The sequence below is a fragment of the Pelodiscus sinensis genome, chromosome 2 (genome assembly GCF_052426305.1).
Source record: "Pelodiscus sinensis isolate ZL-2025 chromosome 2, ASM5242630v1, whole genome shotgun sequence".
NCBI classification, from domain to species: domain Eukaryota; kingdom Metazoa; phylum Chordata; order Testudines; family Trionychidae; genus Pelodiscus; species Pelodiscus sinensis.
Window position 1 is genome coordinate 79292403 of NC_143053.1, and position 15153 is coordinate 79307555.

General features: G+C 42.9%; 1 protein-coding gene across 1 annotated transcript in view; it reads right to left on the bottom strand.

Annotated features, from left to right (window-relative positions):
• TTC39C (tetratricopeptide repeat domain 39C) overlaps nt 1-15153 on the bottom strand; it is a 65846-nt gene that overhangs the window by 36084 nt on the left and 14609 nt on the right. The window contains exons 2-3 of the mRNA XM_075920855.2: nt 5821-5869; nt 4492-4620 (exon numbers count right to left, since the gene is read on the bottom strand). Of these exons, the coding sequence (XP_075776970.1) occupies nt 4492-4620; nt 5821-5869 (178 nt within the window). The remainder of the gene's footprint in view (nt 1-4491; nt 4621-5820; nt 5870-15153) is intronic.

Here is a 15153-nt window from a genome sequence, read left to right on the forward strand (position 1 = left end):
GTGACGAGACTTGGGGTGCACACAGCTCGCAGCTCCCTTCCTCTCTCCCTCTCCCCCCGGAGCACCAGGGAGGAAAGAGGGGAGGAGGCTGCGTGGCTCCGGCCCCGCCAGAGTACTGGGGGTGAGGATGGGCGGGGGGGAGGGGAAGGGCAGAGAAGAGGCAGGGCGGCTGAGGGCAGAGAGGACATAGATCTTTTACTTTGTCTGAGCAATGCTCACCACCCTTTTTCTGTAACAATAACCCTCAACTTGTCCATAAAGTATCATTTTATACAATTGTGAAAGTCTAATGGCATAACAAGTTCAGGTAATGATAAAGCCCATGTAAAGGTGCATCTTGGGAAGATTAGATTATTACAAAAAACTGCACAAGAGATTCAACTAGGCCCACTAGTGGCAGAAGACAGCATATTTTCTTTTACTACATATTGTAGGTAATGCTGCTCACTTTGGCTGGTGAATTCCCTCCTCAGATTCTTCTTAGAGTGCATTCCTCTTCTTTTGGGTTAAGGTGTACATTTATTTACACTAAAATCTTTTTGTATACTACACTTACCTAACTAGAGCAACTGTCACTTTTTGAGGAAAGATGAAATTACAAAAGTTTCAGAGGTAGCCAAGTTAGTCTTTACAGGATAAACTGTAACAACAAATAGTCTGATAGCACTTTAAAGACTAACAAAACATGTAGATGGAATCATGAGCTTTCGTGGGCACTTCTTCAGATGACCAGTGTGTTGGATTTCCAGAACGAAAACAAACAGGGGAGGAGGAGGAAAGAAGGAGCAGGGGGGGGGGGGGGGGAGAAGGAAAGAAATGTGAGGGGAGGGGGAACAAGAAGAGGTAGTGAGTATAAAAAAAAAATATCAAGGGGAAAGCCATGCTGGAATGCAACAGGAAAAACAAATAGTCTATAAACACCTAAAGACTGGGTAGTCAAAAGAAGTAGATAAGGACCTTAGTAAGCAAGGGTATGTCTACACTACCCTCCTAGTTCGAACTAAGAGGATAATGTAGGCATACCGCACTTGCAAATGAAGCCCGGGATTTGAATTTCCCGGGCTTCATTTGCATAAGCGGGGAGCCGCCATTTTTAAAACCCCGCTGGTTCGAACCCCGTGCAGCGCGGCTACACGGGGCTCGAACTAGGTAGTTCGGAATAGGAAGCCTAGTCCGAACTACCTAGTTCGAGCCCCGTGTAGCCGTGCTGCACGGGGTTCGAACCAGCGGGGTTTTAAAAATGGCGGCTCCCCGCTTATGCAAATGAAGCCCGGGAAATTCAAATCCCGGGCTTCATTTGCAAGTGCGGTATGCCTACATTACCCCGCTAGTTCGAACTAGCGGGGTAGTGTAGACATACCCCAATAGAGAAGAAGAGTACTAACACCAAATTACAAGAATCTGAAAATTCGTCTTTTCCTTATAGGACCTGATTCTGCTCTCACTGCAGCGAGAATCGGACATAACACTGAAATCCCTTCTCTATCACTGATTACATAACCTTGGACAAATCACTTCACATTTCTGTGTCTGTTTTGCGTAATTTAGAGGGTACACTTTTCAGGGGGAAAAATGCATCTTATTACATGTTTGTACAGCACAATAGAACCCTAATCCAAAAGTCTTGTTTGTGATATTTCTGACCCAGGAACCCCTTAGTGCCAACTAACAGAGGGTATAAGGCAGGGGCAGACAAGATGTGGCCCATGAAGCTTTTGAATCTGGCCCACAGCCGCCCCCCCCCCCCCCACCTGCATACAGCACAGAAATCAAGATGGTGCAACCATCCGCTTTTGAGCTGCCTGGGACTGCGGCAGGCAGGGAGCCTGCCTGAAGATCCTGCTGGGCTGCTGGCAAGGAGCAGCCTAGGTAAGTGCCTCTGAGCCAGAAGCGGCATCTGGCAACCCCGCCCCCCCGCCACACACACACCAACTCCCTGCCCCACGTCACCACCCAAGATTTCTGCACTTCCCCCTCTGCCCCAGGTCACAACTCCCTCCCAGACCTGCACCCCTTCCTACACCTCTCCCCTGGTCAGAATCCTCTCCTGCACCCCCCCCCCCAACCCTGCAATCCAATCCCCTGCCACAGGTCAACACGCCCCCCTTCACCCAAACTCCCTCTCATACTCCCAACTCCCTTTCCTATGCCCCAGTCTCTACCCCAAGCTCCCTTCTACACCCAACTTCCACCCCAGACCCTGCACTTCCTCCATAGAAAAGTGTGATCTTTGACCATTTATCAAAATCTTGGCATGCTCCCCCCCAAAAAAAAAATTATTGTCCAACCCTTGCATAAGAGTCTGATGTCTACATAATGACGTACTGAAGAGCGGCATGTGGAGTCTCTACCAATAGCCAGTAATACAGTGGTCATCCAATCATTGCCAGATGCATGTGCAGATGTTATTTAAGGAATCAGGTACCTATACTGAAAATTAAGCTCTTAAAAGTATGGGTGACAGATTCTGTTCAGGGGGAGAGCGGAGCAGTAAACATTTATCTCCCTAGTTGGTCACATGAAAGATCTACAGGAAATAACAAAACACACGTCATATTGTTTATGAGTAAAGACAACTTTTTGGGCTATACCTGGGGATATTGCAGTACACCCTGGGTCCCTCATTAAGAAGATGGATTGTAAGCGTGCTCTGTACGCATAGAGCCAACTAGGCTAGAAAATACTGCAAGACTTTAAGGGAGTTAAACTTCATTAGACAAGAAAAGTATCTTGTTAATTAAATCTAGGCTCTAAAAGGCATTAGGATTTTATTTTATATGTAAACATTTGTTTCCAATACTTTCACTTGCTACCTCTAGAATCTGTAATCTTTGTTAAATAAATATGTTCAGTGAAAGCAAGTAAAAGCTCAAGTGTAACTTTTGTGCATTAAATGGAGTGGTGATCTTCAGGTAAGCAATGAATTTGTCAATTTTTGAAATTCTGGGACACTCCAAGGGGATACTCAGGGAGCACAGGGGTTGGAGTGTACCTAGCTCTCATCTGTAGAGACAACAGGGTCTGCATAGATCTAGAGCAGTGTTTCTCAAAGTGGACCACGGGCTCACTTTTGGAAAGCTGCTAGTGGGCCTGCTCCACTTTGTTTACCTAAAAGGTTCATAGCCACGGAGCCTTATGGCTCCCATTGGCTCCAGTTAGCCATTTCCAGCCTAGGGGAACTACGGAAGTGGCAGCCTGGGCCATGCTGTTTCCCGTGGTTCCCCTTGGCTGGAAATGGCAAACCAGAGCCAATGGGAGCCACAAGGCTCCTTGGCTATGCACCCTTTAGGTAAAAAAAAGTGGCATGGGCCACAGCCCATTGTGAGGAACGCTGGCCTAGAGTGCTGGTGTTGCCTGTGGTTATTGAGACTGGAAAGCTAACCCCTGGAAAGCACAGACAAGCCTTCCTCATTCTAACAGCAGGCAATAGTGAGGTGCCTCACAACCCTGGCTACCCCTAAAAAAGTGTCACAAGGTATTACAATATGTATAAACTAAACAAATAATTATCCAGAGTAATCAAACTGCATGCTTCCTGAAAGAAATTCCAGATGGTCCCTTGAAGGGAGCATGCTGAGAGCACACAATATTTCTTGGAAGTAATCACAGCTCTTCTGTAGAGTCACAAATTCCCTGTATAAAATTTTTAAAAAAAATCAGACTCCAGGTGGCTCCTCAGATAACTTCATCTCAATATAGCCCAATTAATTAAATTCCTAGAGCTCATCATTAATTCCCAATCATGGCATCCAGACACCAAAGTCACCAGGTTACAGTGAGGAACTAGAGTGAAGAGCCTCCTCTAACAGCTGATAAATGCAGCTGGTAACCTGATGGAAATGTCATTTGGGAGGATAGATCAGGCATGCTTCATCAGCAGAGACCACCACACATCTGTGAGGTTATGACTTAAAACCTGGCTCTGATGCCAACCTGGGTATAGGATAGCCTCTGCATTAAAATGGAAGAGATGATGACTGGGCCACCCAACAATATTCAGAATATCCAGGTCCTGCAGAAGACAACTCAGGCTTACGGGAACTGTCCACATCTCTGTGTTGGGGGGGAAGGGATAGCTCAGTGGTTCGAGCATTGGCCTACTAAACCCAGGGTTGTGAGTTCAATCCTTGCAGAGGCCATTTAGGGATTTTGGGGCAAAAATTCATCAGGGATGGTACTTGGTCCTGCTGTGAAGGCAGGGGACTGGACTTAATGACCTTGCAAGGTCCCTTCCAGCTCTAGGAGATAGGCAATCTCCATTATTAAAAACCTAGGAATTCAATATGCCAGGCTCTAGCACATCTGAACTGACAATGTCATGCATACTGAAATTTTAGAGAACAAGCCACCAGGATTCCCAATAGCAGTTCTGACATAACTCACTCATGAAAACCAGTCTTGAATGCCAAAAACAAGATGGCTAGAAGGAAGTTTTCACAAACAGTTGCACACAATACACAATAGCTAATATTTTACAGATACTCCACTTACATTCCTTTTAATTTTATTCTTGATTGTTTCTATAACTCCAGTTTCTTCACTCTCACACAGTTTTTCTGTGGCCTTTAAATCATCACAAGCCAACTGCATTTTCTCTTCTTCAAATGTCATCATGGCATTCTTCCAAATAAAACAAAATGGATTAGAAAGACAAAATAATAAAAACAATTAAATCAGCTATTGGTGCAGAAACTACAGAAAACCCCCACAAAATTTAAAAAAAAGTTAGGATTAAATTGCACTTGACTCATGTAGTATATACACATAGCTAGCTATTTATACACCCCTGCCCAATTGCATCCAAGCATGCCTCACTAAAATGTCAAGAAAGTGAAATCAGAAATTATTAGTCGATTCTCTCTCTCTCTCTCTCTCGAGAGCTGAATGTTTAATATACAAGTGAACAGAAAATACTGTCATATTACATTAGCTGAGAAACTAATTACATTATATAAATTCATTTTCTATTACTGTTATACAAGATGCAATTTGCGTCTGTGCACATACTATTTTCTATAATTTATCCACAGAAATACCATGCCTCAAAGTCAAGAACAAATAAAACCTAATGCATTATGAGCGATAATGAGCAGAATCCCTATACTTGTGGTTAACGTCAGTTCAGCTTCCATTAAACCTACCTAAAGAAAGTCACAGGACAACGGACTTCTTTTTCTGATGCTTTTGTCTAATGGAAATTCTGAATGACATAGGCATGCAAAGTGCTGTAGCTATCTTTAGAACAGTAACTAAGCAGAAGCTTTTCAAGGTGCAGTGATGCTGTACTGTGCTGTTACACTGGTTCCGTGAACCAGCTCAGATGAGCAAGCCTAAAAATTTCATCATGTTGGCCTAAGGCAAGAGGGAAAAAGCCTCCTACTTAATATGCCTTTCCAAGTTACATAGTCCACAGACTGAGATGTTTAAATTAATGTACAAAAATGCATTTCTGGAATAACGATAAATGAGATTTAGGAATTAACAGTTTATTATAGAAGAAAATTGTAATTATTTTTTTAAATGAAGTAAGATAATCTCTTTGGATTTTGCTTTTAATGGAACATTTAAATGATGTTTCATATATTTGAGATGCTGAATTTATAGAATCTTTTACTCCCAATTAAAACACAAAGAAGCAAAACAAGTTACGATTCTATATATACACACACAACATCATGAGTTATGCACACTTTAAAACTACATTAATATTCTGAAAGAGTTGAGCCTCACAGGAAAAAAATAAATTACAATATGTACCAATACATACAAGGAAATTAACAGTGAGATGAACACACTCCACCAATTTGTTCACCCACTTACCAAAAAACTAACGAAACTGGCACCAAAACTCATTAATGGACTGTGGTTTCTGTCAAAAAACAAAAATATAGTTATATGTAAACATACATGTTACCATAATAAGCACTGGGAATAAATCTGCTTCACTACATCAAATTCTGAAATCAAAATGGTTTTTAATCCGCCACTATATCTTCATGCAAACAAACAAACAAACAAAAAATCAGGAAGCCAAAAGCTAAGTCCATTGTATCAAGAGGTCAGCATACTTTTTCTAGGGATGTTAAATTTAGTTTAATCAACTAATTGACTAGTCGATGGATTTTCCATCAACTATTAGTGGATAAGCTGGGGAGCCATAGCGGGCTTAGCTCCCAGCCCCAGGAGCTAACCCCGTTGCAGCTCCGCCTTTTAAATGCATTATGAGCCAGCATACTCTTAATTAATTTAAAAGACTGGAGTGCAGCAGGGGTGAGAGGGACCTGGCATGAGCCAGTAATCAGCTGTCTTGGCTCGCGCCAGGTCCCTCCGCTGCACTTCTGATTTTAAAATTTATTGAGACAGCATGCTCTTAATACATTTACTTAATACATTTAAAAAGCAGAGGCGCAGCGTCTAAGACTGGGCTCAAGCTGGGAATCTGGAACTGGGTGTGTGCCCTACTAGTTGCTAGGGGAATGACTAGTTGGCTATTAGATAAGCCACTTACTTCCCTAATTTTTTCAAAAAATATATTGATTGCATTTTCAATTTACTCATCTAAAATATAACTAATCAATGATAAGATGTTTAAAAAAAAAAATCTATTGTTATTGCCAAAATATATCTAGTACTGATTAAATTACATGAAAAACTATACAAGTTTGATGCACTCAAACTGTTCATCTTTTTGGTGGTTGTGTGAAAAATATGCTTGTCCTCTCATATAAATGTTAACTGGTTCCATTTAAAAAGTTGTATTTGCTTTTAATTGAAATATCATAATTTGAAAGAAGTGGATACATGCTTTCTCAAGGACAAAAAGGCACAACATGGAAAGAATTCAATATAATTCTCTATGGTTATGTCTACACTGGCAGCTTCTTGCGGAAGAACAGCCATTTTTCCACAAAAACTTGCCGGCTGTCTACACTGTACGAGCATTCTTCCAGAAGTAAATTTACAGTATAGCGTTGTAAAACAGGGCTTCTTCCGGAAAAGTTATTCCTCTCCCCACGAGGAATAAGCCCTCTTACGCAAGAACTGTTCCAGAAGAGGGCAAGGTAGACAGGAAGCATGAATTTCTTGCGCAAGAAGCTCCTACAGTTAAAATGGCCATCAGAGCTTTCTTGTAGAAGAGTGCGTCTACACTGCCATGGATGCTCTTGCGCAAAAGCACATGGCAGTGTAGACACTCTCTTGTGGAAGAGTTTTTGCACAAGAACTCTTCTGCAAAAGAGTTCTTGTGCAAGAAGCTGCCAGTGTAGACATAGCCTATGGATTTGATTCATCCCTACCAGTACAAGAAGTGGCAACTGCAAATTTCTGTCTTTCAGGGTCTCTGCAGTGCCACTGATCCTCCATTTGGCTTTCGGCAAATCATTTATTTTCCCCATGTATAAAGTATGTAAATATATCAGTAAAGCTAGAATGGTTTGTGTTGCTCTCAGAAATCCAAGATGTCATTATGTCAATACAGGTTTTTCAAAGTTTACCCATGTTTTACTTTATGTATCTTATGTAACCCATAAAAATCAATAAGCTTAGGGGAAGCAAGAGAGGAAAAGGACAGAGGGAAATGCAAAGGAAACAAGAACTGAAAAACCTACACCTCAAATAAATATGATCGTGTGTTGATAAGTTTGTAAATATAAACTAGGAGTATTAAAAAACAGTTAATTAGGTAACGGTTAAAAATCTTAGCTGCTACATGCTGCAGGCTCTGCAGTATAAAGCTTATACTGCACAACCCACAACGTAGCCAGCTTCCCGGGAGTGGGGCCAGCAGCCAGTGCACACTGGGAGCCAGTTGCCTGTCATACTCCCAGGGACATGATTGTGCTGTGGTCCCTGCAGTAAAAGCTTTCTACTTCAGAGCTCACAGTGCGGGATGGCAGCCAGTTCCCAAAAGCTGGTGTGCACTGGAAGCTGACTTGTAAGCCAGTTCCCAGCATGCACAAGCTCCTGCCTGCTGCCACACTCCCAAGGAGCTCTCTGCTGCCCCGTGGTGCTAGCTCTGATACAGAACCAGCAGTGCTGGGTGACAGACGGCTCCCTGGGAGCGGGATCAGGAGCCAGTGTGTAACAGTAACCAATAAGTTCATACTTACCGATTAACCGTTTAAACTGTTACATGCTTACTACATACTCTCATTTTGAAAATCTAAATATCTTGCTGTAGGTTTCCTCAAATAAATATTCTAACACAGGTTGAACCTCTCTAGTCTGGCACCCTCAGGACCTGACAGAATTTGCCAAGCCACAGGAAGTCAATATTGTCTAGCAGCATTATCAACACTTCCACTGCTTACTGGGTTCTTAGAGCACATTTAGGGTAAATTAAAGCTAAGTAAGAGCACAGAACACTAAAGCCAGGATTAGTGGCTCTAAACAAACTTTATGGAACCATGCGAAACTGTCATACCCACGGTAAGTGGACATCCAGATAACTAAAATCATGTCAAACCATGGATGTTGCCAGACCAAAGAGTGCCAGACTAGAGAGGCTCAACCTGTATATAAAAATCAAGAAAGGAAAGCACACACTTCAGAACAAACTTTCTAGATATTTTAATTTGCCTCTCAATAACATTCAGGAAAAACAAAGAAGCAGCCACCAGAAATATTGTTATATAGTATCTAAACTTTTGTCTAAATAGAACCTGTGTTATGGACCTAGTATCAAGCCTGCCATCATCTTGTGACCCATCTGGACTCTCAGGCAGGCTCCCTGCCTGCTGAGCCCCCATATTCTGCTCAAAGCAACTGCTACAGGGGCCATGTGTGTCTCTGCATGGCAGGGGAGGGGGATGTTGTATGCTGTCCCCATCCCAGTATGATCTTGCAGTTCCCATTGGCTAGTTTCTGGCCAACAAGAGCTGCCTGAGCTGTCTTTGCGACACAAGCAGCACACAGAGGGCCCCCTCCCAAAAGGTGTGAGGTGCACAAAGTTGCAAATAGCTCCCGCAGCCAGCCGCTCTGAGCAACATGCAGGGGTGCAGCAGGCAGGGAGCCCACCCAAAGGTCCTGCTGGGCTGCTATCTGGGAGCCACTTTCCTTCCAACTCCTTGCACCAGGTCACAGCTCAAACTCCTGTACCCCACCTACACCTCTGCCTCAGGTCACAATCTCCTCCCAGACCCAGCACCCTCTCAATACGTTCCTCCTCCAGGTCAAAATCCTCTTCTGCACCCCAGTCTCCTGCCTCAGGTCACAACTTACTTTACCCAAACTTCCTCCCAGACCCCACATCCCCTCCTGCAACCCTAATCCCCTACCCTGAGCTTCCTTCTGCACCCAGCCTCCAGCCCATAACCCACACCTTCTCCATTAATATCACAGAAGAGTGTGATGCTTGACCACTTACCAAATTCTTAGAGTGGCCCCCCAATCAAAAATTACTGCCCACTCCTGGACTAGTAGAAATTAGTCACCCATGTTGTGTGTTTCCATTATGCTTCCACCTACAATTGATAAATTCCACTGAACTGCTTAAGTACTCTTCTGAATATAGAAGCATTCCTGAATTGGGGTCTTTATTGCATTATTAGTAACTATGCACTAACATAAAGCTGTTAAGAGGCGGGCAATTCATTGTTAGTCAACAGAATTTTTATCAACTACATGATTAATTGATAAGGGAAGAAACAACTCCTGTTGTGGCTCTGCAGTTTAAATGTAGTAAGAGCCGGGCGGGCAGGCAGCCCGGCTCTTACTACATTTAAACTGCAGAGTCGTGGCAGTGGTAGCTCTTGGATCCAGCGTGAGCCAGGACTGAGCCAGGCTACATGCCCAGCCAGAGCAGCCGTTGGCCATGGAGAGGGGCAGCTGCCAAAGCATGGCGGGAGGGGAGAGAGAGTAGGCAGCACCGCAGAGATGGTGCTGAGGGGGACCAACTTTTAAGCCAGCTTCCCTCAGCACCAGCTCTTGCTTTCCCCACTCCTTGATGCCTCTGATACAGAGGAAGCAAGCTGGAGGGAATGCAAGTAGTCAACTACTTGCTTACACCCCTACAATAACCTGCAAAATACTGAATTAGTTTCTCAATGAGCAACCAATACTTCTAGCCTCATGCCCCCTCTCCCCCCGCCGCATTAATCCTGCCTCTGATTATTCAGCATTCTATCCGCTGTCTCCAATTCTTTGCACTCACATAATTTCCACATTTTAATCTCATAATTTCTACCTTTTTCATTTGGGTGGGCATTTTTCCCACATCATTACCATGCCAATCCCTACAGCTGTTTACAAAAATATCATTACCCTGTGTAGTGGGTCTCTCTTTATTGCAACATATTCTCCTATGCATTGATGTCTATGCCTCCTAATCATTTTAATATTTCCTGTCATTTCATTTCATCACATCAGTTAGCTTGGTGTCCTAGCCAGAAACATAATTAAAACACTGTTATCCTCACCATTCCTTTTGAACAATAGAGAGCCATAAGAAATATAAACCACTAAAGTGTTGAAAAGATATTTACTGAATAAAAAAGAGTGCATCTCCTTTATTTGCTAATCTTCTGGAATTTAAGAGAACTAGAATGAAATGTGCATCCATAATTTATTATTTTTTTAAAAACAATGTTGGGGGAAGATTTTCTTAAACACTCAAAGGGAAATGAACTTTTATCATCTTTAAACAGTTTGCAGAATTGCAGAGGGAGGGTGCTACGATTGCTTACCCTATTGCCTTTTGCTTTTTTCCCTCCCAAACTACTCTTGTGAAGATCATGTTGCTGTATATTTTTCAAGTGAACATAAAAATTGCTTTTGTTCCATGTTTCTTAAAAAATTACTTACTTAAATTCCATGTTTTAAGATGACTATGTCAAGTAGTGAAAACAATCCAATAGCTGAATTGTCTTCAAGAACAATTACTGAAGTGAACTCATGTATTTAGTATGGTGGTGATCTTTCTAGGCGCTAAGCTGTCGATCAGTAAGTTTTTAGTTTCTTAGATCTCCTGTGCCACCTTTCTTGTGTGAAACAGTAGTATCACACCATTCTCATGCCCTTTATTTGCTCAACTGCATTCTTTGAACATTGCCAGTTATTTCTGAAGACTTCCCTATGCTTTAGAAAGATCTAAATCAATACATCCATGCTAGCTATTTTCTTTGTTCAGTGATTCTACGTAGGCAATTATTTTATTATGATAGATAACTAACTTAGAACATATTATAAAATCCTTAGCCAGCTTACTGAATAAGTGACAAAAAATTAGGTTGTACCTGTGCAGTACATTTGTTAAATAATATTTTGCAACATATTTTCAATGTTACATTAAAGTTTACATAACTATAAACCTCTACAATATGCTTTAACTTACGAAAGTACAGAAATATGTTTGAAAAAACCTGTTACTTTGGATATCTAGCTGCCAGACAGAAGGGCTATGTCTAGACTGGCATGATTTTCCGCAAATGCTTTTAACGGAAAAGTTTTTCCATTAAAAGCATTTGCGGAAAAGAGCGTCTAGATTGGCATGGACGCTTTTCCGCAAAAGCACTTTTTGCGGAAAAGTATCCATGCCAATCTAGACACGGTTATGCACAAGAAAGCCCCAATCGCCATTTTCACCATCGGGGCTTTTTTGCGCAAAACAGTTTTCAGTTGTCTATACTGGCCCTTTTGCGCAAAAGCATTTCCAGAAAAGGGCTTTTGCCCGAATGGGAGCAGCATAGTATTTGCAGAAGAACACTAATCTTACATTAGATTGTCAGTGTTCTTGCTCAAATTCAAGCGGTCAGTGTAGACAGCTGGCAGGTTTTCCGCAAAAGTGGCTGCTTTTGTGGAAAAACTTGCCAGTCTAGATGCAGCCAAGGTGTTTTGTGGTGAAATAATGTAAAAACAGGATTAACAAGTGCTTACAGGATCTTAATGACAGTACTGCTGCTAGATGCCACAATACAATTATGTCTATGTAGTTCCTTTCAATATGGCTCTTAATATGGCCTATTCTGTTCAGAGGAAAGGTGCTTGTCCTGCTCCTCCTTGATATATCCATTTAAATCCTATAATTAATGTTAATCAGAGTTTCAAGCATGGTTTGTGGAAAGACTACAGCATTTGTCATAGAAAAGTTGAAGTGTGAGGCAGAAGTGACAACCAATCTTTTCTTTCACAACTCTTCCTTTTCTACCCTTATTTTTCTTGAGTATATTCCACAAAATTTAGAAATACATTTGAGACTTTCCTTTCAATCTATTATCTTATATGTATATCGCCATCAAGAAGGAAAACAATGGCAGGCTTCATCAAATGCTACTTTCCTAGTTTACATGTCCAATGTAGCTATTTTCTATAGCCTATTGTAGGATACATTAAGGTATGTATTGCCATATTAAGGAATATGGCATAGTGTCAGAGAGCTACAAGCAACCAGCTCGCTGGTAAGCTAGAAATGGTTCAACTTCTATCTCCTGGAACTGAACTCTGAAAAGGAGAACTGACGAGTTGAGCATCAGAGGAAACCTGATTTAGAGGGCAGATGAATCTTAAATACTGAAAACATCTACATTACTGAGAACACATTTCTGAAGAATCCAAAAATACTTGCTCACTTCTGTAGCTAATTAGAGAAAGAAAATGTGCTTCTGATTTTCCCTCTACCTATTAGTTCTGCTTTTGTCTTAGAGGCACTGGCCACTGCCAGAAGACAGGATACTGGGCTAGATGGACCTTTGGTCTGACCTAGTATGACCATTCTTATGTTCTTATCCCTAATTAGTAGCCGGAAAACTCTTTTTACTATATCAACCTGTTTCAGCCTCAGTTCCAGGTGCCCTTCTTTTCTCCAATATGCTCTCACTGTTTAAAGAACTGTTGGCAACAATTTTAAAGCCAATAATTCTCCGACAACGACCCATATTTTAGGCAAGTGAAATAGAAGTCAGTGACCAGAACAAGAAAGTGTTAGCTTCACCGAATAATCATCTTAGGCTGCTGAAGTGCTGAGACTACCTTGTTTTATGCTAAAACAGTCTCATCATTTGTTTCTACTCTTGCCTGTATCCATCTGTTGTCTCTTATCTTAAGCTTACACTGTAAGCTCTTTGAGGCTGGTAAATTTTTTGTTCTGTCTTGCACAGCACCTAACACAGGGTGGGGCAAGATGTAGCCCAGGGGTTCAATCTGGCTTACATAACATTTTGATCTGTCTCGAGGACTGCATCTGACTTCTTTCTATTTACATCCTGCTGCCCGGGCCACCAAATTTCCAGGCGGTGGCTCAGGCAGCAAGCACCTATTTAAATGGCTCACGGCGCCCAGTCACAGTGCTGCCCCGGTAGTGGCCTGGAGCTGTGAGCCCTTTAAATATTCCAGGCGCCACCCCTAAAAGGACCACATACCAAAATTATTGCCCACCCCTAGCCTAACACAATGGAGTCTGGGTCTCAGACCCTGAATAGGGCTCCCAGTCACTAGAATACCAATAATTAATAATCTTTCCAATTTCACATTTAAATAATTCTTCCCACAGATGATGCTATATCAAGGGTGGACAATAATTGTTAATGGGGGTCCACTCCAAGATTTTGGCAAGTGATCAAGGGCTGCATTTCTACTGAGGGGCTGTGGGGTCTGGGACAGAGGTTGGGTGCAAAAGGGAGTTTGGGGAACGGTACTGGGGTGCAGGAGGGAGTGTGGAGTCTGAAAGGGAGTTTAGGTGAAGGAGGGGATTGTGAACTCGGGCAGAGGCTTGGGTGCAGAGTCCAGAAGGGGGTAAAGGTTCAGGAGAGGATTCTGGCCTGGGGGAGGGCCTCTAGGAGAGGGTGCAAAGTCTGGGAGGGACTTGTGACCTGGGTTAAGGAGTTGCAGAGGGTTTGGGTGGTGACCTGGGGCAGGGGACTGGGATGCCCGGTCAGGGAAAGGATGTACGTCCCGGTGTTGGAGGTAGCAGAGAAAGAGACTTGCAGCACAGCGGTGGCAACCTCGGTGGCGAAGAGGATGGTGCCGGCAAGAAGGCTGGTGATGGAGAAGAAGGACTGCAAGGTCTATCAGACTTTGCTCATGCCTTCCTCGGTGCCGATGGGTCCAGTGCCAGGGAGGGAAAGGGGGGCCCATGCCGGTGCAGATGGCAGTATCAGTGCCGAGGACTGCGGTGGCTGGGTCTTTGTAGAGGCAGCTGCTGGTGCCAATGATGCCTTCGGTGCTGGGTGCTGAGAGTCGGAATGGATTTTCAGGTCCAAGTGAGCCTTTGGGTGAGCGGAGATGGAGCCGGACGTACAAGGCTTGTCTGCACTGCTGACCCTAGTTATGGGCACCAATGGCAAGGAGCGTGCCAGACACATGAGCTTCTTTGACAAAGACTCTGTAGCTGGAAAAGAGGCCCTGCGTTTTTGGGGCCAAGAAGGATCAGAAGGAGCCACAGACAATGTAGAGTCTGAAGGCTGGAACGCTTTGTCAAACAGGAGCATGCGAAGTCGCATTTCTCTGTCTCGGCAAGCCCTGGCAGTGAGCTTTGAATAGCACAGGCCCTTTTGTGGTACATGTGCCTTTCCCAGGCATCTTATGCAAGAGGAGTGCCCATCTGATGCTGGCATGGGTTTGCAGCACGAATCATATATTTAAAAACTCAGTAAAGCTGTTACTGTGTGAAGGGGATGACCGCGTTCCCCTCAAAATAACAAATTGTCCTTTTCTTCTACCTTTCTCTTACTACTTCTCTTGCTCTCTGTTTTTTCTAAAACAAAACAAACAAACAAACGGATGCTTAATGGAAAAAAAAGAAGGCCTTAATTTAAAAAAAAAAAAAATGGAGAGTAACTATAACAAGAACTAACTAGGATTTTCTTATTCTGACTAAACAGGCTGAGGAGAGGAGTTCACTCCATCTGCAACCGAGAGTGGCAACAAAGGAACTGACGGGAGCCAGTCCACGTATATGAGGAAAATGGCACGAGACGGTAACTGTGCACGCGCAGTCCGGCTGACTACTGCTCTTCAAATCCTCAATCTGCAGAGCTGGGACAAGCCCGACACCTACAGTGGAGTACCCATGGTTACATCACTCAAAGAAGAAATGCTATTTATATCAGAAGTTCACTTTTAGTAATGAAATCTTAACTTTCAATATATATATTAATTTTGTCTAATGCTTTAGGAGAAAAGTTTCCCCTAAAGAATTATCCTTTCTGCTCCTATTTTAAA